Source organism: Jaculus jaculus, chromosome 5 (assembly GCF_020740685.1).
Source record: "Jaculus jaculus isolate mJacJac1 chromosome 5, mJacJac1.mat.Y.cur, whole genome shotgun sequence".
Taxonomy (NCBI): domain Eukaryota; kingdom Metazoa; phylum Chordata; class Mammalia; order Rodentia; family Dipodidae; genus Jaculus; species Jaculus jaculus.
In genome coordinates this window covers 38,007,863-38,034,623 of record NC_059106.1, presented here as the reverse complement: position 1 = coordinate 38,034,623, position 26,761 = coordinate 38,007,863, and the positions used below count along the sequence as shown (strand labels likewise).

Here is a 26,761-nt window from a genome sequence, read left to right as displayed (position 1 = left end):
GGTTCAATTCCCAAACTGCTCATGTAAGCCAGACATTAAAAAAATGATACAAGTGTCTAGTGTTTGTTTGCAGCAGCAAAGAAAGAAAGAAAGAAAGAAAGAAAGAAAGAAAGAAAGAAAGAAAGAAAGAAAGCTTTAAATAATAATAAGGGCAGGGAACTGGAGAGATGGTTTAGCAGTTAATGCAGTTGCCTACAAAGCCAAAAGACCCAGGTTTGATTCCCCAGCGCCCACATAAAGCCAGATTCACAATGTGGTGCATGTGTCTGGAGTTCATTTGCAGTGGCTAGAGGTCCTGGTGTACCCATTCTCTCTGTCTCTCTCCCTCTTTCTCTCTCTCTCTCTCTCAAATAAATAAGTGAAATATTAAAAAAAATAATAATAGGGCTGGAGAGATGGCTTAGTAGTTAAAAGGCACTTGCCTGCAAAGCCAAAGGACCCAGGTTCAGTTCCCCAGGATCCACATAAGCCAGATGCACAAGGTGGCACATGCATTGGGAGTTCATTTGCAGCAGCTGGAAGCTATGGCACACCCATTCTCTCTCTCTCTCTCTCTCTCTCTCTCTCTCTTTCTCTCTCTCTGTCTCTCTCTCCCTCAAATAAACAAATAAAAATAAAGTATTTTCAAAAGGGAACCTCTCTCCAGAGGCAAACCATTTTAGTAATAATAGCAGTGGGAGGAATATAGCTAAATGGTAGAATGCTTGCCTAGTGTAAGGTCTGGGTCCAACCCCAAGTACCTAAAAAATGAAGGCTGAAGAGATGGCTCCTCACTTGCAGAAATCATGAGGGCCTGAGACCACCTGAGTCCAGCTCTCCAGGACCAACGTAAACAGCCACAACCATCTCTAACCCCAATCCTGTGGGAAGCAGAGAATCACTGGGGCTTTGGCCTCCATGTGTACATGGGTGCACTCATGTGCACATGCATGTGCATATACCATACATATATACATACATCATACCACATGTACTATATACTTACACAAAAGTCAGGCTCCAAGGTGAAGTTCCAAGGTAGAAGGAAACCAAGGACCACATTCCGAGCCCTGGGGTGAATCACCCTGACAGGGAGTCCGTCAGCAGCGAGGTGGGAGAAACAAGCAGCCCCAGAGTGCCACCAGGCCACAGTCGGAAACCCCCACACCAAGGATCAAAGGAGATATGGATGATGCTGGTGGGTCTCACTTGTTTCTTTCTAGTTTATGCTGCACTTTCTAGAGCAGAGCCTCTGAGCCAGGCTTGTTTTTATACTCAGGAAAAACACATACACGAGAAGCAGACACAGCACTGGTGAGAAATCCCAGGGGAAGCGTATATCTGAGCACACTTTGAAGTAGGAAAGGCCCCCCAGGAGACACTCTTGGCCCCCAGCGAACGCATCCTGCATGTGAACACTTTGCCTTTCCCCTCTCTCAGCCTCACAGCCCAGACTGAGCCATCGCAAGGCTGCCCGCAGCCCTCACAACCTGAGTCTCATTTCCCTGGCACCTCCAGGGGTAAGGCGGGCCACATATACCATCGACCCCTAGAGAGTATCCATCTCTGGCCACTCTGCATGCCATATCCCCCCCCCCAGGTCGGCTGTGCCCTCGCTCCACCAATGAAGTGGAAAGCCAGCTGTGTGCACCTGGGTTAGCAGTGGACAGGCCGTCTCCAAGGGCCCTACCAGTTCATCCGCACCTGAGCACATGAACAGCTGAGGCTGAGGCTGAGGTCTGAGCAGAAGGAGTCCCATGGAAGGAGGCGCTCCCTCAGCATCACTGGCTCAGTTTGGAGGATGCAGCTCAAACACCCCACACACACACCTCAGAATCTCACTGGGTCCATCCACTACAAAGCTATGAAGTTGCCATTTCCTCCCCAAGAGAAGCGAGACCCCACCTTGCAAGGACACACATAGTCCAGCCACAGGCAGATAGATGACAGATCAAGCAGGTCTGTTACCTCTCCCCCATCTGTCCACTGGGAGGAAAAAGGAGACGCGTGCTTGGGGCCCCAGAATGTGAAGGGAGCAGCCACCACAACCACTCTTGGGTCTGGCCTTCAGGACTGCATCTCTCCAGCTGGCTGCTGTAACAGTTCCCCAAGGCTGGTGAGCTAGAGACTCTTTCCCCATTTTGGGAACGCTATGGTGTCTTTCCTACACAGCATACCCCAAGTTCTGACCTTTCACATCTGTCCCCTTGATCCCAGTGGTCTAGGTAGAGACGGAGTATAGGGACCAGGAGGGTGCCTGTCATAGAGCCTACATAGTGCTCAGTCACCGTCTCAGAGCCAAGAAGGGCCCAGCAAAGGGGCTGCACAGGTCTCAGCATTCCCCAGCAGAGCCGCCATGCCTCAGGTCTCTGGGAATGGCAAGCCGGTGCCACACCCAACACTGCAAGCCTCTGGCCCAGCCCACGCTCCAGCAGCTCACGTGCATCCCCACCCCTCAGCCTGTGAGAATGGATTGGTTTGCTCTAAATGAAACCTGTTACCACGGATACATGGGAACCAGGGTGGGACAAATGAATGGGGGAGTTGTTGCCCATGAGGAGCCAATGGGCCTGTAGGGAGAGGCCTCTGACACAGTCTCACTGTTCAAAGCCCTGGGTCTGGCCTTACACTATCCATCTTCCCTGGGCCCAGTCAAGAAACTCATTTCTTGTCCCTACCAGTGCTCTCTGCTCCAGGACAAAGGGTCCGAGGTTAGGAAATGGGAATTGCAGCCCCAGTTCCAGCTCCATCATCTTAGAGGCCTCGCTACCTTGTCTGAAGAATGGGACCTGGTACCCTGTGAAATGCAGAGACCAGGAAGCCAAGAGGCAGCAAAGAGTGCGCTTGGTAACTGTGGCTGGGTCTTGTGGAAGCTACTCATATATAAGGGCCCCAAATTCAATGTACCGAGAATAACCCCAAAACAAGCTCCAGAACACAGAAGTTGGAGCTCCTTGCTAACAGCTCCATTCTCACACTCATGTGAGGCTGCAGCTCACTTGGGGAGGCTACGCTGGCATCAGCTAGGGCAGGTGCTAGCCCAGAGAACTGGGACCCACTGAGGTCTGAACCAAGAACCACCTCATATGGACAGCTAGTCTGCTGATAGCTGATACCCTGGCCTGGATAGCTCCAGGAGACACCTGGTGTGCCCATGTTGCCGTGACCAGTACATGAGGAACACCTCTGCTCTACCTTCTCATCTGGGAAACCCTCAATTGTTCCATGAGGTTACCTTAGGGAATCTTTCAGAAAGACCCTCAGGCCAGACCAAAATCCCCTGCCCTCCCTCACCCTCAGTCCAGATACAGCATAAAACCTGCCTAACCTCATCCACAAAGAAGGCATGGGCAGGGAAGGAAAGGGAGATGAGCAATGATGAAGGAACAGCGAGCACAGACTGGGGCTGGCAACAGGAAGGAGACCCAGCCCGAGCTCTCTTTCCTGGGACTATCACTCCTGATCCACTCGCATTTCCGCACCTGAGATCTCTGGCTGCCTCATTAGGTTTCTACTTGGGGTTAGGGCTCTAGGGAATTCTGGGGTCCTGAGAAGCTCCAATTGCCTCTCCTCCACATCCAGTCACCCTCTTCCCTACTGTCCATTCCAGATAGGAACCCAAGCACAGCAGGGATTATGCACAGCTGAGAAGACAGAACTCCACCCCTGGATGGGAAGGCCTGTTCAGGCACATCTGGAGAATGTGGTGAACACGCTGGAGCCAGCTCTGTGGGACAAAGGGGTGCATGGTGTACACACACACAGAGATGCAGGCACATGCCTGCGCACACCCAAGAGGCAGAGCTGCTTCTGTACAGAGTACCCAGCAAACAAGAAACCCAGGAGCAGAGAATCAGTACCCCCACACTTGATCCAGAAGCCTCCTCACATCAGAGACCTATGCCCTTCTGACTGGACCTGGGACCAGGACCAAGATGCATGGGACAGAGAGCTGGTCCCCATGACTTAATTCAACTGCTCTTTCAAATGGGCCATAAAATTCACTCCGCCCAGCCAGAAAGAACCTGCCAGGGCAGGAACAGGACACATCAGCTGCCCTTCACACTGTGCTAAGCTCCCCAGTTGTGGCCGAACCTCTGTTTGGGGGAGAGCAAAAGATCCTCTTTCTCTCCAGATGCCTTCATGGGGATCACATCACCCTTGGGCTCTAAAGGACAGAGACACATTGCAAGAAGAGAACCAGGCATGGACAAGGCCTCACTCACCCACAGGCAGAATGTTGGCACTTAAGAAAAGCCATCTGCTGTCCAGATCTGGTCCTGGGTCCTCAAGTGGGGGAGCAAGACCAAGGGAGTTGTCTGGTGGGGGAGCCATCCTGAAGGGATGGGTCCTCTCTGGGGATTGGGGGCAGCCAGCCTGGATTAGCAGAGAGACCTGGCCATCAGCAGGAGGCTGCTCTGAGATCTCTTTGCTTCCAGGAGCTGTGATGTTCCTTGGTGGTATGAAGTCTAGGCTTGCCACTCATTGCATACCTAAAGAAAGCAAAAGAAAATGGGGAGCTGGAGAGATGGCTTAGTGGTTAAGGTGCTTGCCTGCAAAGCCAAAGGACACAGGTTCAATTCCCCAGGACCCACGTAAGCCAGATGCACAAGGTGGTACATTCTTCTGGAGTTTGTTTGCAGCAGCTGGAGGCCCTGGCATGCCCATTCTCTTTCTCTCCCCCACCCCTCTCTTTCTCTCTTTTTTTCTATCAAATAAATAAATAAAAATAGGGCTAGAGGGATGGCTTAGAAGTTAAGGCGTTTGCCTGCAAAGCCAAAGAATCCTGGTTCGATTCCCCAGTACCCATGTTAGCCAGATGCACAAGGGGGCGCGTGCGTCTGGAGTTCATTCGCAGTAGCTAGAAGCCCTGGTTCACCCGTTCTCTCTCTCTCCCCCTCTCTCTTTCTCTGTCAAATATATAAAAATAAAACATTAAAGATAAAATTAAAAAGATAAAATATATTTTTAAAAGGGGGGCAAAGCCAGGCATAGTGGTGCACCTTTAATCCCAGCACTCAGGAGGCAGAGGTAGAAGGATCACCATGAGTTTGAGGCCACCCCCGAAAATACAGAGTGAATTCCAGGCCAGCCTGGGCTAGAGTGACACCCTACCTCGAAAAAGCAAAAAAAAAAAAAAAAAAAAAAAAAGAGGAGGGGACAGAAAATAGGTGAGGAGGTCTTTGCAACTGGCTGGCTCCCAGGATGGAAAAGCAGTGGTGCACCACATCGCCCCCTGCTGGAGGATGGCTAGGTTGTAGCGCAGCCCCACTGCATCTCCTAAACAGACTACCAGAGCCAGTGCAGGGCTGAGCAGTGAGGGAGTCAAGAATGAAGAGTTGGAGCAAGAAGGACCAGAGGAAGCCTCAAGTCATTGGTGAATAGCAGGAGTGGATGACAACAGAGCAATGTGGCCAAGCCACAGTTTTCTCCCCAGAGTATACAGAAGGCCTGTGTGAGGACTTTGCCAAAGCTCCATCAGAGTAAAAAAACAAAACAAGGGCTGGAGAAATGGCTAGGCAGTTAAGACGTATGCTTGCAAAGCCAAAGGACCCAGGTTCAATTCCCCAGGACCCACATAAGCCAGATGCACAAGGGGGCACACACATCTGGAGTTCATTAGCAGTGGCTGGAGGCCCTGGTGGGCCCATTCTCTCTCTCTCTCTCCCTCTCTCTCTCAAATAAATAAAGAAAAATAAAATATTATTTAAAAAAAAAAACAAGAGCCACTTCACACAGGACAGCCAGGCTCACAGGAGCAAACTTTGCAATGTACCTGTGACATCTCAGAACCTAGCCCATAGCCACATGGGAACCCAGGAGGCCCCAAAGAACCCACGTGAGAATACTTCACCCCTGCTCTAGCCCTATAGTCTCATGGAAGCATTGCTGTAGGTCTAGGGTTGGAAGTCATATCAATGTGCTGTGCTGGTCGCCCAGACAACGGTCTGCCCAGGGTGGCTCTGCTTGGCTGAGCTCCAAACCCTGGATTCTCAAGGTGTCCCAGGTTCTAATCAACCTCCTTGTTCTGCCCCTGGAGCCCATCCCCCAGCCTCTGCTTACCTCCTCCCTGGAATCTTCCTTCTAACACCTCTTGTCTGGACCAGCTCCCCTCCCACAGCCTTCCTGGCCACCTGTTTCCCAGACTTGACCGTCCACCACACACAGACCCTTCCAGGGGCCTCAGAGTGACTAACAGGACCACTGAGCCCTGGAGGACTTAGCCATTGAACCACAACCTGCCCAGGATGGAGCCTGTGGTCCTGGCCCCAAATGGACATCAGATACCAACACCTTCCAAATATCCATAGCCACACTCCGCCCAGGTTAAGAAGACAGCTAGGAAATGTGAGGCCCCTCGTGGCAGGAAAGGTTTGCACCTCTGCCTCAGCCTTTCTTCAAGCTCAGACTCTTAGGTCCTTCAAAGCCCCTTTGGACCATCCCTTACCCATATTCTCCAGACCCTAAGCTCTCCAGCCTGATACAACTCTTCTAGGATCAGCCGGGATTGGCCAGCTAAGATTCCTGGGACCTGGCCTCAAAGCAGCATGGGCTCGCCCTCAGCCTCCCTCCTCTCCCTGGTAGTCCTCACCTCACCCAGCTCCAGGTTCACCCACAGGGATGGGGTCTCACAGGTCCTCCTGAGGCAACTGAACTACGGCAGCCCCTCAGCTTCCAGCCCACAAGGCAAGCACCAGCCTCAGCTGCTGCCCTAGCTGGCGCCCGCCGGGTGCCTGACAGTCAGCTTCCTGCCGCAGTGGGAGCCGAAGCCATGCCTCAACATGCCTGCGGGAGTGCGGGCCAGGCGTGGGGCTCCACTGGGCTGGCATAGTGGAGCCTAATTAGGCAACAGTACCATGCTGACCGCCTGAGGCCAAGGCGTGGTCCCTGAGGACCATGAGGTCTGTCATTGGCACGAGCCCTACTGCACCTGGCACAGAGAAGCCCTTATCTTCCTGCTCCTGCTCCTGCCATGCCCGCCCTCCATGGCACCCCTCTCCCCCACCCATGTAAGCCCTTTCACTCTGGAGGCAGCAGGAGTAGTGAGGGGACTGAATCAGGGTGGGCCACCATGTGGGCAGAGGGTTAGAAGTAGCAGGCGCTTGGGCTGATTTTGCTGTGGAGTAAAACTGGTCAGATTTGCTCCACCTCACCCTGGCCATAGGGCCTAGCTGACCCTCAGACCTAAACCAGACAAAGAAAAGGACACCTCTTATCTCAGACTCTGGCCTGTAGATCAACCTGAAGTCCTTGGGAAGCGGCTGCAGTCATGGGTGATGGCTCACTGATGGCCTTGTGCAGGGCCACACTGGGCACAAGGCAAAGAGGTCCACCTGCCCCTGGACCTATTTCTTCAGGGAGTCCAGTCCAAACTCTGAGAGCCTGACCAGTGCCACACTCAGGCAGGGAGACTTTCCTCCATAAAGTAAATAGCCCTCCAGTCCCAAAGCCCCTGAAAACCAAGTGGCTCCTGCCTAGCAGCCTTCCACAGAGCTAGGCCCCCACCTTGGGGATGTCCAGGGAACTTGCTCAGGGTAGTTTCTATCCTGCCAGACTCAATAGGTGCTTCCAATGGCTGTAGTGACTTTCGAGAGATGAAGAGTGCTGGCCTTAGGCGTGGAGGTGCACACCTTTAATCCCAACACTTGGAAGGCAGAAGTAGGAGGATTGCAATGAGTTCAAAGCCACCTGGAAAGTACATAGTGAATTCCAGGTCAGCCTTGGTTAGAGTGAAACACTAACCTGAAAAACTAAAAGAAAGAGGGAGAGTGCTGGCCTGCCCGGGAGCCTCAGGGAGGCCCACCACAAGCCCCAGCCTGTCCTCTCTACGTCCTCCCCCTCGTGCCTCCCACCTTCTGCGTCAGAGTACAGGAAATGGAGTTGCCACACCCTTGCATGCCATCCCCTGTCTCTGGAAGCCCCCTTGAGCAACAAAACCCAGCCTCTGGGGAGATGTCAGAGTGTAGGGGCCCTCTCCCTCCTAGACTACAAACCCCAATGCCTGAAGAGAGAAACTGAGGCCCAACGAAGACAAAATCCTTATCCCACTTCCACCAATGGCCCAGCTCCCTTAGTCTTGGTACCCCAAGCCCCCCAGGGCTGACCACCTTCAGTACCTGCACAGGAAAAGGACCATCCACCTGCCCTACCCTCCTCATGCCAGGCACCAGCAGCCAATATCCTCCACTACGGCACTTTGATGGCCCCAGAGTCTGTCCAGTGGACCTCTTAATACCCACTCAAACACAGACTCCATTTATTCCTGCACTTCTGTGCCCTGACTTCTGTTTAGGCTGGTAGCATTCTCAAGATGTGGAGACTCTGGCCCAGAAATGCTAGTGACAAGAAAGCAAGACAGGGCCCGGCGGCCTGATGGGTGAGCCTATAGCCATACCTTCTTTCTCCCCGAGCCACGAGCTACACTGAGCCCCGACCTTTCTGAGCCTAAGACCCACTCTGTGAGGCCCTGCTACCCAACCCTGGACTTAAGGACGTAGAGAACACAGAACTGAGGCTGGCCCTACAGAGCCACAGGTCCAGGCAAGCTTAACTGCCACAGCAGAGCCGGTCTAGCCAGCCGAAGCCCAGCTGCGCAGCCCAATGGCCCTCAGTACCCATCCCCCTCCCAGACTGCTTAGAACGGGGCAGGTCCCGGCACTGGGTCTCACAGGGAGTAGGACCTGCCTTGCTCACCAAAGCACTAGAGACAGAGATGCACTGTCAAAGTAACTGGGTCCCAGGTGAGTGGGTCACAGGATCCAACAACTTATATGACCTTGGAGTGGCCCCTCAGCAGGAGCAAAGCCACCCTGCTCCCCACAAAACCATTCACTAAAGCCTTAGGAGGCATGCATGCAGCACCCATCATTGGAGACAAAAGGAGTCTGGCATGGGATGAGGACAGAGCTGGAAAGCACAGTGTTTAACCAAGAAAGTAAAGATCAGAACAAGGTACACTCTGGGTACTAGGCCACAGAGTACTGCTTCCAAAAGTGTGGCCCACAGAACCCAGAGCCTTTACAGGCCCACGAGCCTAATAAGAGAAGTCTTTGCCTGCGTTTAAAACCCACATGGACAGTAAGGGATGCTACGGGCCTTAGCACTGTTTTTCACCATCATGTGTTCAGAACTAAAGCAAAGAGCCACTTCCTTCATTCCTGTCTTTGATGAGGCAGGAATGATGGCTTGCACTGAGCCTCAGGCACGGGCTCAGGACTCCTGCCAGGCAAAGCACAGGGTGTCCCAGGAAGAATGGAGGACTGGCTAACTACCTGAGCTTTGTGGTACACCGCCGTACCTGAAAGGTGACAGTCGGGGCATCTGACAGAGGTTTTCTCAAAAGTAAAGTGAGGGCCGGGGGGCAGTGGTATATGCCTGTCATCCCGGCTCTTTAGGAGGTTGATTTGGGAGAGTGCCTGAGCCTAGCAGTTGAAGGCCAGCTTGGGCAACATAAAGGAGACCACAGCTCAAAAAAGAAAACAGAAGAACAAAGTAAGCCTACTAGTTAAAAGAAAAAAAAGGAAGCCGCAGGATCTCTGTCAATGATAAAACTGAAGCGCAAGTGAAAATTAGTGCTTTGTACAACTTGTATCCACCACTGTGAGCCAGTCCGCTCTCAAATACCACAAGATCAGAGATCGGTGGAGGTGCTATAAAGACTTGAATAACATGAAATGTGTCAACATGGGGGAAATTTACATAACAGAATGAACAAACACCTTCAAGGTGACCAGACAAACGTTCCAAAATCATGCATAGGGAAAAGTCCATTCTCTACAAAAAGTACCAACGGACATCACTGTAGTGACATAGGCCACAGATTCCACAATGCAAACACCTCCATCTAAGAAACCATCCAGGAGGCACACCCTCAGTTAGGCAAGAGGCAACAGAACTGTGTGAGGCCAGGTTTCTTCAGTTCTTTCAACCAAAACAACACATTGTGACAGATGGGGTGCAGAAGCGGACAGGAGGATCCAGCTGTCTTTCACACACCAGACGCTGGAGAGATTTGCAAAAATGCAAAATATGTCATTCTTCTTACTGAAATTTTTTTTTTTGCCTTGAGCAAGTACATTTATTTGTCATCAAATGTTATAAGTGTTATTTATATTAACGTATAATTCATTTCTTGATGCTATTTTTAACAAAACTTCATGAATATTCTTATGTTATCACTTTGGGTTTATTTGTTTTTTGAGACAGGGTCTTGCCATGTAGACCAGGCTGGCCTCGAACTCAAGATCCTCCTACCTCAACTCTCAAAGACCTGTTCCACCAGGCCTTGCTCATTTTGAGTTTCTTTTTTTAAAATATTATTTATTTATTTGAGAGTGAGAAAGAGAGAGAGAGAGATAATGGGCACACCAGGGCCTCCAGCCACTGCAAACAAACTCCATATGCTTGCACCCGCTTGTGCATCTGGCTTATGTGGGTCCTGGAGAATTGAACCAGGATCCTTTGACTTTGCAGGCAAACATCTTAACCTCTAAGCCATATCTCCAGCCCCATTTTGAGTTTCTAATGTAGTAAGTATTAAATGACAGAACTAAGATATAGTGGTCACAATTTAGCAACAAGTCTCTGGGGAAGCCTCCATGTGCAACATCTGCCCACTTCCAGGGTACAAACATTCTCACCAGAGCCTACTTCAAGTGACTGACTGCACAATCACAGAATATGGAGTTGGGAAGAGAGGGACATGTCTGTCTGCAGTGTTCCCACTACACAGACAGGATCAAGTCCTATCTAGACAAGAGCAGAGATAACAGCAGGGTGTAATTAGGAAGTGATATGCTTTAAGTGTTTATTACCTTTGTGTTTTATGTAATTTATATGTCTTACATGTGTAATTAGTTTAATTTGATTTTAATAATGGCTGTGTCCAACATCCAGCTCACAGAATTACTGGAGACTTAACAGCTGGCTCTTGTAAGCTGGTCCAAGCAGGCTTCACCAGTACACCCTTGGATATAAATACTTCTAAGCAAAAAGCTCTTTGAGGTGCTCAATGATTGGTGCAAAGAGGTCCCAAGACCAAAATTTTTGTGCAATGATATTTATCTAAAATGCTTAAGACAGAATAACACTTGCATTTTAAGAAATAAAAAAAACAACCCAAAAGATACCCACTAAGCACATTTCAGATGAGGGAGTGGGTGCTGATGGGCTAAACCATTGTAGAGATCAATCTATGGGACCGGTCAGTCAAGAGTGGGGTGCTAAGGAGGTCTCCACAGCCCTTCCACCTATAGCCTAAAAAGCAGACTTGGGGAGGTTAGAGTCCCTGGGACATAGTTCAGCTTGAAGCCTGCCCTGTGTAACTGTGAAATGCCCACAGCCTAGATTTCCTCACCTGTGAAATGGGGTGACGAACACTCCACTCCCCATAGGAGGTCACAGGTCCACTCACTCTGGGGTGCAGAGAAGCCAAGCTTGAGGGTGGACACATGGCCTTTCCATGTGGTCACATTCGGGAACTTCAACTTTGGTGCCTTTCCCTGCCCCTCAGGCACTTTCCAGACTGTCCGAAATGCAAACAAATGCTTAAGGCCACCATGACTGTGTTCACCCCCACAAACAGAAGCTTTCACACCCCAGTGGCATATCTGGTCCTTACCCCTCCCTGTACCCCGTCACAACTACTGTGCTTGTTTCTCTAGGGCCAGCCAACAGCTCTGAGTTCTGCCACACAAGGGGTGGAGGCAGGAGGACAAGAATTTCGTGAGCTCCATCTCCAAGCCTCAGGGCAGAGTCCAGATTAGAATCAAAGAAAGGAATGCAATGAAGGGCAGGAAGAGATGCTCAAAGGGACATGGGCTTGTAGGGTCGCCTCTTGCAGCAGGATGGGTGTAATCCTGAGTATGGGCCCACAGGGTAAGTTATCACAGGCAGAGGTTTGTGCAAAGAAGCTGTGGCTGTCCCTGTGACCTCAGCACTTACTAAGCTCTTCCCCAGTGACCAGATTCTGTGCCTGCTCCCACCCCGGAGAAGCTGGTGGGAAGGCAGTGCCTGGCATAGCAGAAAGCAAGAAGTGGCTCAGAATGGATTCAGACCCTGCCGAGCACAGACGTCACCTAAGGAGCCCTCAGGAGAAAGGATGCGCCAGACTGGAAGGACAGCATGTGCAAAAGCCTCAAGGCAGGAAGACTGTCACCTGCACAGGAGCAGGAGCTAGCAGCTGTCCTTTGTGAACAAGAGCCACCAGCGGCAGGGGAAGGCTGCAGAGCTTTGGAATACCATCCTTGCTCCTTCCTTTCTTCCTTTCTTCCTTCCTTCCTTTCTCCCTTCCTTCCTCACTGCTCTCCTATCCCCAGAGAAGACTGGCTGTCATCCCTGCCACTTCCCCTCCTTCTCTCCCTTCCTCCTTCCCTCCCTCCCTCCCTTCTTTCTTTCTTTCTTTCTTTCTTTCTTTCTTTCTTTCTTTCTTTCTTTCCTTTCTTCTTCCCTCCCTTCCTTCCTCACTGCCCTCCTATCCCCAGAGGAGACTGGCTGTCAGCCTTACCACTTCCCCTCCCTCCCTCCCTTCTTTCTTTCTTTCCTTCCTTCCTTCCTGTCTTCTTGTCCTCTTGTCCCCAGAGGAGACTGACTGTGCCACCTTGCATTCCACTGCTGGTGAGCTCCTCAATAATCAATGAATTGAAAATCCCAGGCACGTAAGGGTCTCAGCTGAGAGCAGATGCCATCAGAAGCTGGCCTCTGCAGAGAGTAAGTGCCCAGAGACAAGAAGGGCAGCAGTCAGTGGAAACTTGGTGACAGGCAAAGAGAACACCTAAGGTCAACCAGGATCTGGGATGGCTGAGTCGGGGACAAGTCCTGGGTCTTGCTGAGCAGGCTGGCTGTCAGGACAGGATCACACTGAGACCTTGGGATGAGAAGAAATCAGATATCTCCAGACAGTCCAGGCCTCCTACCCATGCACCCAGGCTCCAGGACAGGGTAGGTAGCCTGCAAGGTGGGGTGAATGAACAAGAGCAAATGGCTCTCATTCTGTGGATGGGCAAGGTTCTCCTGGTAATAGTCCCCAAGCAGGGAACAGGCAGAGAGCAGGGCAGGAGGGATGGGGACAGCCATGGCTTTCCAGCTGTGGGGTACACGTACGGATAGCCTGGACTGGGAGCCAAGCCAGTCACAGTAAGGAGACCTAAGGGGAAGGCATCAGGGTGGAGGGTAGGGAGGGAAGATGGAAGGGACTGATAATATGCCTTCAGTCAGCTCTTGCTCTCAGACTGCTGAACACCAGCCAGGTACTGGGTCAGGGCTCCCTCTGCCCAGCCTCTGCCCAGCTCCAAGAGTGGGAAGGAGAACTCTGAAGCTCTACCTAGTCCTCCTTCTCAGGAGCAGCTGTTTGGGGGGTGACATCTCACCTATCCTCAGCCCAAATGGAAGGTCAGTAATCCTTTGCCTATTTATCGAGACAATATCTGACATCCTCCAGGACAAAGGGAGAGCCCAGAAACTTCTCAGGAAAGCACAAGGAGGACAATTCATACCATGCATTATGCAGGGCCATGCCTGCAAAGACATGGCAAGTAGAGTAGGGTATGGAGTGATGTTTTAACAAGGTCTGAGGATAACCCCAAGGCCATAGAAAGCCCAGCTTTAGGAAAAATCCAGGACACATATCCTAAGAACTGGGGCAATGTTTGCCTGACTGAGCATCCTACCCCAAATCGTCCATTGAATGCCAGGTTCTTGGCAGAACTGAGGAGTCCCTGAAGATTCCAGAACAGAAGAGTGAAAGCAGGGAGAGACATGACCAGATGCTCGCTAGTCCTGTTTCAGGACAAAGGGTGGCAAAAGGCAACATCAGAGACCTGATACTAAGCCTGTGACCTCAAGAGCCCCTCATTCCACATGGGGCACACCATGGGGCAGAAAGGTCCAGAGCCCACTCACTCAAGCCTTGCCTGCTGGCCTCCAACAGACCTAGGAATGAGGGTAACCAGCTGTTGTCTGAACAGGGTGTCAGCCCCTCTGCTCTCAGCAGAGACCCTGTGGCTGACCCAGTCCACATTCCATGGACCCAGTGTGCATCTGCCTGGCAGTAGCTCCTTCAAAGCCATTGCAACTTCTAGACAGCAACTGTGTGAAGCCAGCCATTCTCTGTCATTCTTTTTTTTTTAATATTTTTTTTTGTTCATTTTTTATTTATTTATTTGAGAGCTACAGACACAGAGAGAAAGGCACATAGAGGGAGAGAGAGAGAATGGGCGTGCCAGGGCTTCCAGCCACTGCAAACGAATTTCAGATGCGTGCGCCCCCTTGTGCATCTGGCTAACGTGGGACCTGGGGAACCGAGCCTCGAACCGGGGTCCTTAGGCTTCACAGGCAAGCGCTTAACCGCTAAGCCATCTCTCCAGCCCTCTCTGTCATTCTTAACTCTCACATTTTAAGGCCAAGAAAGCATCCAGCCTTCCTGGCATCTTTCTCGGAATCCCGGGGTCACTAGAGGTAGGAACTGTGGTTCTCCCCTCACTCAATTGGCACATCTTCACACTGCTATCTGGCAGCTCCTTACTCAGTCCTGTGTGTGCTGCATGAGCCAAGCTCTGGGCAAGGTCCCAGTATGAAGGGAGAGCAGGACTCAGAGATGCCCTGGGGCCCAGCCTTGCAACATCAGAGTCTCAATGAAGGACCCATAATGATAAAGACTAGAAGACCCTGTCCTGCAGTGGAGGCTGCCACCACCCAGTCACTACCTCTCAGCAGACCCTGAGTCAGTAGATCCACACTTGGTCTCCTGAGTTGTCTCATTACCTGAAAGGTGACACCTCTACTCTCCCACTTGATATGAGAAAGCTGGAGCCCAGGAAAAGAAACAAAAACAAAGACACAAAATCAGGGCTGGAGAAATCGTTTAGCAATTAAGATGTTTGCCTGCAAAGCCAAAGGTCCCAGGTTCAAGTCCCCAGTACCCACGTAAGCCAGCTGCACAAGGTGGCGCATGCATCTGGAGTTCATTTGCAGTGGCTGGAGTCCCCAGTATACCCATTCTCTCTCTTTCTCTCTCTCTCTCAAATAAATAAGTGAATGGATAATTCAATTTTTAATAAACACAAAGTCATACTGCAGTGCAAGTGCAAGCCCTTCCCCTTCTCCCTAGACCCCACCCTCTGCCAAAGGAGGCTGCTGGGTGTAAGCAGCCCTGCATCAGTCGGCTGCACTGACCCTAGCCCTGTCCATGCAGAGCCCCTTAGACCTGACTTTCCAGCTCCATCCAAATACCCACTCCCAGAACAGATCCTGCTCCCAGCCTGAGTTTCCCTCAGGCCTTTCTGGCCCTTGCTCTGTGTTCCCTGCAGCCCATGATCACTCTTTGGGGTGCCCCACCCTGTGGTATATTGGGCCAACAGCCTTCCGGCCCTCCAGCCTATAAGAGAGGGTGGAATGTCAGCCTGGAGCCCTGCTCAACCACAACCTACCCATCACCCCTGGCTTGCATGAGCCTGCACAACCATGTCTCCCACATGGACAGAGGCCCCTCTTCCTCTAGGATGTCTTCCCAAATCTCTTTTCTCTGGCGACCTTTTTGCCAGACCCTTGTTACTCAGCTCAGCTCATGATGATTGTCACACATATGTGGGGACTCCTCATTGCCCCCAACCAAGATCTTGCTGCCCAATGCCAGACCCCACACCAGGAGGTGAAGGGGCACAATGTAGAAGTGGAGTCAGCTAGACCTGGCTTACCCTGTGCCAGTCTCTGAATGGAGATATGCCACCAGGACCAAACCTCTTCCTCTTAGTCCTCACGTTTCCTCAGGCTTCTGTTTCTGGCTCACATAAAAGTTCTGGGAGTAACAAAAGCCCCAGAGGCCCAGTCTAGCTCAGCACTGGGAATCTGAGTCCCCTGGTCAGTACAGGAACCCCAATGTGGCCCTGGCCAAGGGCAGCAACCCAGCATCTGCATTTTTTCCCAGAACTGCCCAGCATCCCTCCCTAGGGAACAGTGCTCACCCCAACCAAGACCTGGCTCCTTTGCGCTTGGTTCTACCCTCAATGTACACTTAATGGGCATGGCTGGAGGTCTAGAGGACCTCCCCCTGGAGGTTTCTGCCCACCAGCCAGAGCTTCCCCAGATACGTTATGGTCCTCAAGTTCCATCCCAGTACCCTCGCCCTTTCTTGGTGCCCACAGTACCTCCAGGGCTCCCATCTGCAGCAACAATGGTGGCTGGTGTGTGCTCCTAGGACCTCCCACCACCACCCTTGGGTGGAGGAACCTGTTCTCCGGGTTTGTGGTGTGTGCTGAAGGGCCTCATTCCCCAGGCAGGGCCCCACCCTAACAGTTCCTGTACCTGGGCAATTTCTGGGCGGGCTCTTCCTTAGCCACTCCACCCCTTTGCAGCTGGAGAGAGAGGAATGGGATGCTCGGTAGCCATACAACTGGCCTGAGGGAGAGGCTCCCATGAAGAAAGCCAGTGCTGACCCCTGCTCCATGCCCCAGTTGGTGGGGCAGGTCCCCAAGGATTCATCTCCCAGGTGTAAAATTTAGGCAGTCTTCCCTGTACCATCCCTGCAGACAGTCATCTTGTTCCTCCTCTAGCTGGTAAGCCAGGCCAGATGGCCAACCAGGGCAGGGACTATAGGTGTCCATTAAAAGAACACTTGGGCTGGGTGCTAGATGCTTCCTTATGTCCTTGGGGGAGAAGGGCCGTCACATCCAGGAATTGACTGCAGTGGTCCGGAAGAGGTTTGGCTTTCCTGAGGGCAGTGTAGAGCTTTCTGCAGAAAAGGTGGCTGCAAGAGGTCTGTGTGCCATTGCCCGGGCACAGTCTCTGCACTACAAACTCCTAGCAGGGCTTGCTGTGCAGAGGGCCTGCTATGGTGTGCTGTGGTTCGTCATGGAGAGCGGGGCCAAGGACTGTGAAGTTGTTGTGTCTAGGAAACTCAGAGGACAGAGGGCAAAATCCATGAAGTTTGTGGACGGCCTGATGATCCACAGCAGAAATCCTGTGAACTACTACGTTGACACCGCGTGTGTCATGTACTGCTCAGGCAAGGTGTGCCGGGCATCAAAGTGAAGATTGTGCTGCCCTGGGATCCAAGAGGCAAGATTGGCCCTAAGAAGCCCCTGCCTGACCACATGAGCATCATGGAACCCAAAGATGAGATCCTACCCACCACCTCCAGCTCAGAACAGAAGGGTGGGAAGCCTGAGCCACCTGCCATGCCTCAGCCAGTCCCAACAGCGTAACAGGGTCTTGTTGGCAGCTGCATCAGGAAGCTGAATGTTGCTCTGTAAAGACATTTAATAAAATCTTGCACAAAGACCTAAGGCCTGACTGGATCGTCTGTCCAAGGATCTGAATGAATTATGTTGGCCTGTGGAGTGTTGCACATCCTTGTGGTTTAGGCCAGAGAGTCCAGGCAGAGCTAACCACAGGCAGCACCTTGATGAATCGTCCTGTGGTTCAGGGTTATAGGGTTAAGAGTGATTGGGATTTTAGTTTGGTTTTGATGCTGGAGATGGAACCTAGGTCCTTGCATGTGGTAAGCATTATACTACTGATACACCCCCAGGTGGGGGGGGGGGGACAGATAAGTGATGTTTATTCATCCTGATGTGTAAGGAAAGTCTAGCGCATAGAAAATAAATGGCATTCATTTTGTTGTGCTGTTAAGAAAAAAAACAATTAAAAAAATAAATCTAAAAGGGCTAGAGAGATGGCTTAGCAGTTAAGCGCTTGCCTGTGAAGCCTAAGGACCCCAGTTGGAGGCTCGATTCCCCATGACCAACTCTGGCCAGATGCACAAGGGGGCGCATGCATCTGGAGTTCATTTGCAGTGGCTGGAGGCCCTGATGCACCCATTCTCTCTTTCTCTGTCACTCTCAAATAAACCAAAAGAAAAAAAAAAAAAAACTAAGGGCCAGACCTAGCATCCCTGGCTGAGGATTTCAGGTGGAACAACGAACTTCCTGGAATGTAGCCACAGCTGCTAGGAATAGAGCTGCAAACATTCCTTAGAATGGGTGGCTTCTGCTTCAGCAGCTGCCCATCTCCTGAGTTTGTCACGGATGTAAAAGTCCAGCCTGCTGCAGACCCACTACCAACATGCACCTCCATATGGACCCAAGGCTTCCATGTGCTTGGCTCTGGCATGAGAGGTTCTTAGTAAAGAACAGCTGCAGTATAACCCAGTCCACAGATCAGAAAGCTGAGGCCCATGGCTTGAGGATGGAATGCACAGGACACATGTGTCGATGGCACAGGACTGGTGAAGGCCCCAACGAGGGAGGCAGAGGCCAGCTCAGAGATACCTTAGTGGAGTGTCACCAAAGAACCCATTGAGCCCGGTGTAATGGCACACGCCTTTAATCCCAGCACTCAGGAGGCACAGGTAGGAGGAGCTCCATGAGTTCAAAGCCACTCTGAGACTACATAGTGAATTCCAGGTCAACCTGGGCTACAGCAAGACCCAACCTTGAAGGAAAAAGAAAAAAAAAAAAGAACCTCATTACTATTGGTTAACGTGTGGCTCAGAGATTGGGGCAACCCTCAAAGGGCCCCAGGAGGTGGATATGGGAGTTGTAAGGTCAGAGCTGGACCTATTAGCAACTCAGACCCACATCTGTGACACCTTCCTTAAAATCAACAGGTACCTGGCCTTCCCACCTTCCATTCTTGCAGCAGAGAGAAGGGTTTATAAGGAGTCAGCAGGCTCAGGTCTAAGATACCTGTGGCTCAGGCAATGGAGAGCCAAGGGGAGGTGACAAGGAGCAGATGCCCCCTCTCCTAGCAAGACCTCACACCACCAACACTCCAGAGTCCTAGAACCTTGAAACACTGCAGCAGGCAGAGACACCAGGCTGTGGTCAGCCAAAGATCTGGAGGACAAATTTATGATAAGGCCATCCATCCTGCCCTCCACTCTGTGCCCCCTGAAAGTCCCTTGGGGTCTGCTCTTCCTTCCTTGTTTGCCCACCTGTGCACTGAGATCCAAGTTCTACCCCAGGTTTTCTGTGGAGTGATATTCCCTAGCCCCCTGAAATTTTGCCACCTAATAGATCAGATGGGCTAATAGCACCATCTGCTGGCCATCCCAGATTGTAACTCTTAGGAGGACCTAGAAGAAGCTGGAAGTGCCCTGCTATCAGTGCCCACAAATGAGGAAACCAAGGGTGAGAAGGGCTGAGATTTGAATAATGGGGAACCCCAGGCAATTTCAGACTCTGTTTCTTTTTTTTTTAATTTTTATTAACATTTTCCATGATTATAAAATATATCCCATGGTAATTCCCTCCCTCCCCACCCCCACACTTTCCCGTTTGAAATTCCATTCTCATCATATTACCTCCCCATTACAATCATTGTAATTACATATATACAATATCAACCTATTAAGTAGCCTCCTCCCTTCCTTTCTCCACCCTTTATGTCTCCTTTTCAACTTACTGGCCTCTGCTACTAAGTATTTTCATTCTCACACAGAAGCCCAGTCATCTGTAGCTAGGATCCACATATGAGAGAGAACATGTGGCGCTTGGCTTTCTGGGCCTGGGTTACCTGACTTAGTATAATACTTTCCAGGTCCATCCATTTTTCTGCAAATTTCATAACTTCATTTTTCTTTACCGCTGAGTAGAACTCCATTGTATAAATGTACCACATCTTCATTATCCACTCATCTGTTGAGGGACATCTAGGCTGGTTCCATTTCCCAGCTATTATAAATTGAGCAGCAATAAACATGGTTGAGCATGTACTTCTAAGGAAATGAGATGAGTCCTTTGGATATATGCCTAGGAGTGCTATAGCTGGGTCATATGGTAGATCAATCTCTAGCTGTTTTAGGAACCTCCACACTGTTTTCCACAATGGCTGGACCAGATTACATTCCCACCAGCAGTGCAGAAGGGTTCCTTTTTTTCCACATCCCCGCCAACATTTATGATCATTTGTTTTCATGATGGTGGCCAATCTGACAGGAGTGAGATGGAATCTCAATGTAGTTTTAATCTGCATTTCCCTGATGACTAGTGACGTAGAACATTTTTTTAGATGCTTATATGCCATTCGTATTTCTTCCTTTGAGAACTCTCTATTTAGCTCCATAGCCCATTTTTTGATTGGCTTGTTTGATTCCTTATTATTTAACTTTTTGAGTTCTTTGTATATCCTAGATATTAATCCTCTATCAGATATATAGCTGGCGAAGATTTTTTCCCATTCTGTAGGTTGCCTCTTTGCTTTTTTCACTGTGTCCTTTGCGGTGCAAAATCTTTGTAATTTCATTAGGTCCCAGTGGTTAATCTGTGGTTTTATTGCCTGAGCAATTGGGGTTGTATTCAGAAAGTCTTTGCCAAGACCAATATGTTGAAGGGTTTCCCCTACTTTTTCCTCTAGCAGTTTCAAAGTTTCCGGTCTGATGTTAAGGTCTTTAATCCATTTGGACTTAATTCTTGTGCATGGCGAGAGAGAAGAATCTATTTTCATCCTTCTGCAAATATTTATCCAGTTTTCAAAACACCATTTGCTGAAGAGGCTGTCTCTTCTCCAATGAGTATTTTTGGCATTTTTATCGAATATCAGGTGGCTATAGCTACTTGGGCTTACATCTGGGTCCTCTATTCTGTTCCACTGATCTACATGTCTGTTTTTGTGCCAGTACCATGCTGTTTTTGTTACTATGGCTCTGTAGTATAGGGTAAAATCAGGTATGGTGATACCACCAGCCTCTTTTTTTTTGTTGCTCAGTATTATTTTAGATATTCGAGGTTTTTTGTGATTCCAAATGAAGTTTTGGATTGTTTTTTCTATTTCCATGAAGAAAGCCTTTGGAATTTTGATAGGGATTGCATTAAATGTGTAGATTGCTTTAGGTAAGATTGCCATTTTCACGATATTGATTCTTCCAATCCAGGAACAAGGGATGTTTCTCCACTTTCTAGTGTCTTCTGCAATTTCTCACTTGAGTGTTTTAAAGTTCTCATTGTATAGATTCTTTACTTCCTTGGTTAGGTTTATTCCAAGGTATTTTATTTTTTTTGATGCAGTTGTGAATGGGAGTGATTCTCTGATTTCATCCTCTGTGTGTTTGTTGTTAGCATATATGAAGGCTACTGATTTCTGTGTATTTATTTTGTATCCTGCTACATTGCTGTAGGTTTTGATCAGCTCTAACAGCTTGCTAGTAGACTCTTTAGGGTCCTTTATGTATAGAATCATGTCATCTGCAAATAATGATAACTTGATTTCTTCCTTTCCAATTTGTATCCCTTTTATGTGTGTCTCTTGCCTTATTGCTATGGCCAAGACTTCCAAAACTATATTAAATAGAAGTGGGGACAGTGGACACCCTTGTCTTGTTCCTGATTTTAGTGGAAAAGCTTCCAGTTTTTCCCCATTTAGTAATATGTTGGCTGTAGGCTTGTCATAAATAGCCTTTATTATATTGAGATATGTTCCTTCTATTCCCAATCTCTGTAGGACTTTTATCATGAAGGGATGTTGGATTTTGTCAAATGCTTTCTCTGCATCTAATGAGATGATCATGTGATTTTTGTCCTTCAACCCGTTTATGTAATGTATTACATTTATAGATTTGCGTATGTTGAACCATCCCTGCATCTCTGGGATAAAGCCTACTTGGTCAGGGTGAATGATCTTTTTGATATACTCTTGTATTCTGTTTGCCAATATTTTGTTGAGAATTTTTGCATCTATGTTCATGAGGGAGATTGGTCTGTAATTTTCTTTTTTTGTTCTATCTTTGCCTGGTTTTGGTATCAGGGTGATGCTGGCCTCATAGAAGGAGTTTGGTAGAATTCCTTCTTTTTCTATTTCCTGGAAAAGCTTAAGAAGCAATGGTGTTAGCTCTTCCTTAAAAGTCTGGTAAAATTCAGCAGTGAATCCATCCGGGCCTGGGCTTTTTTTAGTTGGGAGATTATTGATAACTGTTCGGATCTCCATGTTTGTTATAGGTCTATTTAAGTGATTAATCTCATTTTGATTTAATTTAGGTAGGTCATATAGATCAAGGAAATCATCCATTTCTTTCAGATTTTCATACTTTGTGGAGTATATGCTTTTATAGTATGTCCCTATGATTTTTTGAATTTCTCTGGAATCTGTTGTGATGTTACCTTGTTCATCTCTGATTTTATTAATTTGTGTCTCTTCTCTCTTTCTTTTGGTCAGATTTGCTAAGGGTTTATCAATCTTGTTTATCCTTTCAAAGAACCAACTCTTTGTTTCATTAATTCTTTGGATTGTTCTTTTTGTTTCTATTTCATTAATTTCTGCCCTAATCTTTATTATTTCTTCCCATCTACTGATTTTTGGTTTGCCTTGTTCTTCTTTTTCCAAGGCTTTAAGGTGAAGCATTAGGTCATTTACTTGCGACTTTTCTAATTTCTTAATATAGGCACTTAAGGCTATAAATTTACCTCTTAGAACTGCCTTCATTGTGTCCCAGAGATTTTGGTATGTTGTGTTCTCATTATCATATGACTCTATAAATTTTTTGATTTCCTTTTTGATTTCTTCATTGACCCACTCATCATTTAGTAGTGTATTGTTTAGTTTCCATGATTTTGTGTATGCTCTATAGACTTTCTTGCTGCTGATTTGTAGTTTAATTCCATTGTGGTCAGATAGAATGCAAGGAATTATTTCAATTTTCCTGAATTTGTTAAGATTTGCTTTGTGTCCTAATATATGGTCTATTTTAGAGAATGTTCCATGTGCTGCTGAAAAGAATGTATATTCTGCAGCCTTTGGATGAAATGTCCTGTATATATCTGTTAGGTCCATTCCTTCTATGACCTCATTTAGTCCAGATGCCTCTCTGTTTATTCTTTCCCTGGATGACCTGTCAATTGATGAGAGTGGGGTGTTAAAGTCACCCACCACCACTGTGTTTGGTGTTATCTGTGACCTTAGTTCTAATAGTGTTTGTTTGACGAATTTGGGAGCCCCCATGTTAGGTGCATATATGTTTAGGATTGTAATGTCCTCCTGTTGGAGTGTGCCCTTAATCAATATAAAGTGACCTTCCTTATCTTTCTTGACTAACGTCGGACTAAAGTCTACCCTGTCTGATATTAGGATAGCAACCCCTGCTTGTTTCCTAAGCCCATTTGCTTGAAACACCGTCTTCCAACCTTTCACCCTAAGATAATGTCTATCCTTTGTAGAAAGGTGAGTTTCTTGGAGACAACAAATTGTAGGATCCTGCTTTTTAACCCAGTCTGCAAATCTATGTCTTTTCGTTGGGGCATTGAGACCGTTGATATTAAGAGATATTATTGAAAGGTGTGTATTTATGTTTGCCATTTTTGTGTGTGTGTGTGTGTGTTACTGGTTCTACCTGTGCTCTCTTCTGTTAACTGGTATTTGAGTATAGCTTGTTTTTTCTAGGTTCCTTATATGTGTGCTTTTCCTTTTGTTCAGCATGGAGGATTCTATCAAGTATTTTCTGTAGAGCTGGTTTTGTCTTCAAATACTCCTTTAACCTGCTTTTGTCATGGAATGTCTTTATTTCTCCATCTATTTGAATGGATAACTTTGCAGGATAAAGTAACCTTGGTTGACAGTTGTTATCTTTCAGAACTTGGAATATATCACTCCAAGCCCTTCTGGCTTTAAAAGTTTGTGTTGAATAATCTGCTGTAATCCTGATGGGCTTGCTTTTGTAGGTAACTTGATTTTTCTCTCTAACTGCTTTCAATATTTTGTCTTTGGTGTGTGTGTTTGGAAGTTTGATTATAATATGGCGAGGAGAGGTTCTTTCTGGGTTTTGTCTGGCTGGGGTTCTAAAGGCTTCCTGTATCTGTATTGGCACCTCTTTCCCAATTTGGGGGAAATTTTCCTCTATGATTTTGTTGAAGATGCCTACTATGCCTCTGGAGTGGAGTTCTTCTCCTTCTACTATCCCCTGAATTCTTATATTGGATCTTTTCATAGTGTCCCGAATATCTTGAAATTCCCACTCATACTTTTCTATAAGTTTGTCTTTCTCTTTGTTGGACTGCATTAGGTCTGCCACCTGGTCTTCTAGCTTAGATATTCTGTCCTCTCCCTCATCCATCCTACTGGTGAGATTTTCTACAGAGTTTTTTATTTCATTAACTGTGTTCTTCATTGCTAGTAATTCTGACTGGTTTTTCTTTATTATTTCTATTTCCCTATTTATGTCTTGTATTGCCTTCTTTATTTCATTAAATTGGTGTCCTGCCTCTTCTTTGATTCCTTTGATTTCCTCTTTGATTTCTTCTTTGATTGTTTTCATGTGTTCTTTGACCTCTTTGAACATATTTATAATTATTCTTTTGAACTCTTTCTCAGGCATTTCCTCTAACTCTTTCTCACTGGAGGACATTTCTGATGCATTAATACTTTTAGGTGGATTTATATCGTCTTGCTTTTTAGTGTTTCTTGTGTTATAATGTATATATTTTTGCATCTTGGATTAAGTTAATGCTTGGATTTTCTAGCTAGCTGTGTATTCTTAGCTGTATCAATTGACTTGATGTATTATATTTTCAGGGTAGGACCTTAAGGTATTAGGTGTGGCTCTTAAGACTCTCAGAGTATCTACAAAGATGTTCTTAGGGGTTAAGTTTCCCTGCTATAGGAGTATTCAAGCAGGCTGAGTGGAATAAAATGCAGGTAGATTCTAAAATTTAACTAAACACTGTACACATTCAATCAAAAACAGCCCCAAGTATGTATGCAAGAGTAGTTATTACAATGACCAGATCCTCTATCAACAAAGAGGTTTAGATTTCTGGTCTGTTGAGGGATCCAAGTCAGCTTGTGACCAAGTGAGACCCTTCCCTGGTGCAATCCCAGTTACCTTGGGTGATTTTGGTCTCAGTCAAGTTGCTGCCTGGGTCGTCGGGCTGCTGTTCTGATTTCTGGAGCTGGGCACTTGCTTTTCCTACGGGGCAAACTGAGACGCTGCTGCTGCCTCTGCTGCTGCTGTAGCTGCCACTGCTGAAGCCACCACTGCTGCTGAAGCTGCTGCTGCTGTGTCCACTGCCGCTGCTCCCCCTAAAGCTGCTGCTGTGGGATCTGCCGCTGCTGCTGCTGCCGCTCCTGGGTCCGCTGCTGCTGGGGCCGCTGGTACCGGTGCAGGAGCCGCTGATGTTGCTCTGGAACTCTGCTCCTGCTTGGGTCCCGTTGTCAGCCCAAGTTGGCGTGGCCGGGTCCCGGGCCACTGCTCTGTTCACTGGAGCTGGGCTCAGGCGGTGGGGGAGGGGAGGGAGCCGCGGCTGCTCTGGTTCTCTCACTGCTCCACGTGTTCTACCTTGCGGTCTGCTCCTCCGCTGCTCACTGCCGCTCTCCCCTCACGTTTCCTGAGTTGCGGAGCGCGGTGTGAGGGGAAAATCCCGCACCTGGCTTTTCCTGCGGCTCGAGCCGAGCCTGGCGGTTTTCTGCTGCGCCGCGGCCGCGGCGGTTGGCCGAGCTGCCGGAGCTGCTTTTCCTGCCTGTGCAGGCTCTGGATGCTCTATAACTCTTCTACTTCTCCGCTGCCGCTTCAATTTCCTATACACCTCACTTTTTAGTAAAAGTGTGTATTTTGCTGAGTTTTTTTGGTCTTTTTCCCCCCTAGGCTGCTTTGGCGTGGTACCTATGCCGCCATCTTAACCGGAAGTCCAGACTCTGTTTCTTGTTATTCTCCCTGTTGCAGTTGTCCTCTCATTGCTGAAAACAAAACAGCAGCCCAGAAGCAGCTTATGGGAGGAAAGGATTTATTTCAGGCTTACAAGGTTTTTTTTTTTTTAATTTACTTTATTTAAGAGAGAGAGAGGTATATAACGAATAGATGCATCAGGGCCTTCAGCCGCTGCAAACAAACTCCAAATGAACTCAAGACGCATACACTATCTTGTGCATCTGGCTTAAGTGGGTACTGAGGAACGGAACCTGAGTCCTTTAGCCTTGCAGTCAAGAGCCTTAACTGTTAAGCCATCTCTCCAGCTCCCAGGCTTACAGTTTTAAGAAGTTCCATGGCAAAACAGCAGCTGGGAATCAACAAGAGTGAACTGGCTAGCACTGGCAAGCTGGGCTAACACACTTTAGGGTCCAGTCCCAGTGACACAACTCCTCCAGCAAGGCTTCACCTCCCAACAGCCCCAACAGCTGGGGACTAAGTAGGAAGCCTAATCACAAATACATGAGGCTATGGGGGACATTTAACATCCAAACTCCCACACTCCTCAAGGCTAGGATTTAAAATTCATTGCTCAAATGAGACTAGAGAAAAATCTTGTCTGTGAGGGAGAGCCAGAGCAGGTCATAACTCCTGGTCTGTTACTGAGTTCATGAACCTGAAGTGGGGGAAAGCTTGTGGACAGCAGACCATGACAGCCTTGGGTTAGCAAAGAATTCTTGGAGTTTTCCAGAAGCTTCTACCTTTGCCTGAGCCATGCTGAGGCAGCCTGGCAGCAGCCAAAGGATCTACCTGGGGCTGCCCAACCTAAGGAAACACGTGCACCGGCAAGAGGAGACGATCCAAAGGGGAGCTTGGAGGCTTCAGTAGTCAGGAGAGAGATGTGGCCATCCTAAGAACAACTTGCAACAGCCTGCAAGTGCTGGTGCTTTAAACTCCACACTGGTCATCCAGGTGGTGCGCCTCTCCCACCACAGGACTGAACCTGGGTGGAGACATTCGCATGGCTGAGCTACACTGCAGCCTGTCCTGCCTGCCTCACGTCCTGACAGGTCTGCAAGAACCCGACACCTTCCCCCTTCCTTAGGTCCTGCCTTGTCCCTTCAATCCCACGCGGCTTTTCCACCCAGCAGAAGAGGCCGATTCCGTCAGCTGGGCACT

The 26,761-nt window shown here is 48.6% G+C and overlaps 1 protein-coding gene and 1 pseudogene across 1 annotated transcript in view; one reads left to right on the top strand and one right to left on the bottom strand.

The window, feature by feature from the left end:
- The window catches only part of Plch2 (phospholipase C eta 2), an 84,020-nt gene extending 67,816 nt beyond the window's left edge, over window positions 1–16,204 (bottom strand). Inside the window, exons 1-2 of the mRNA XM_045151207.1 lie at window positions 16,122–16,204; window positions 4,206–4,472 (exon numbers count right to left, since the gene is read on the bottom strand). Of these exons, the coding sequence (XP_045007142.1) occupies window positions 4,206–4,314 (109 nt within the window). The 5' untranslated portion in view covers window positions 4,315–4,472; window positions 16,122–16,204. The remainder of the gene's footprint in view (window positions 1–4,205; window positions 4,473–16,121) is intronic.
- A 410-nt stretch (window positions 16,205–16,614) lies between these two features.
- LOC101607925 lies at window positions 16,615–17,253 on the top strand (annotated as a pseudogene).
- The last annotated feature ends 9,508 nt before the right edge of the window (window positions 17,254–26,761 follow it).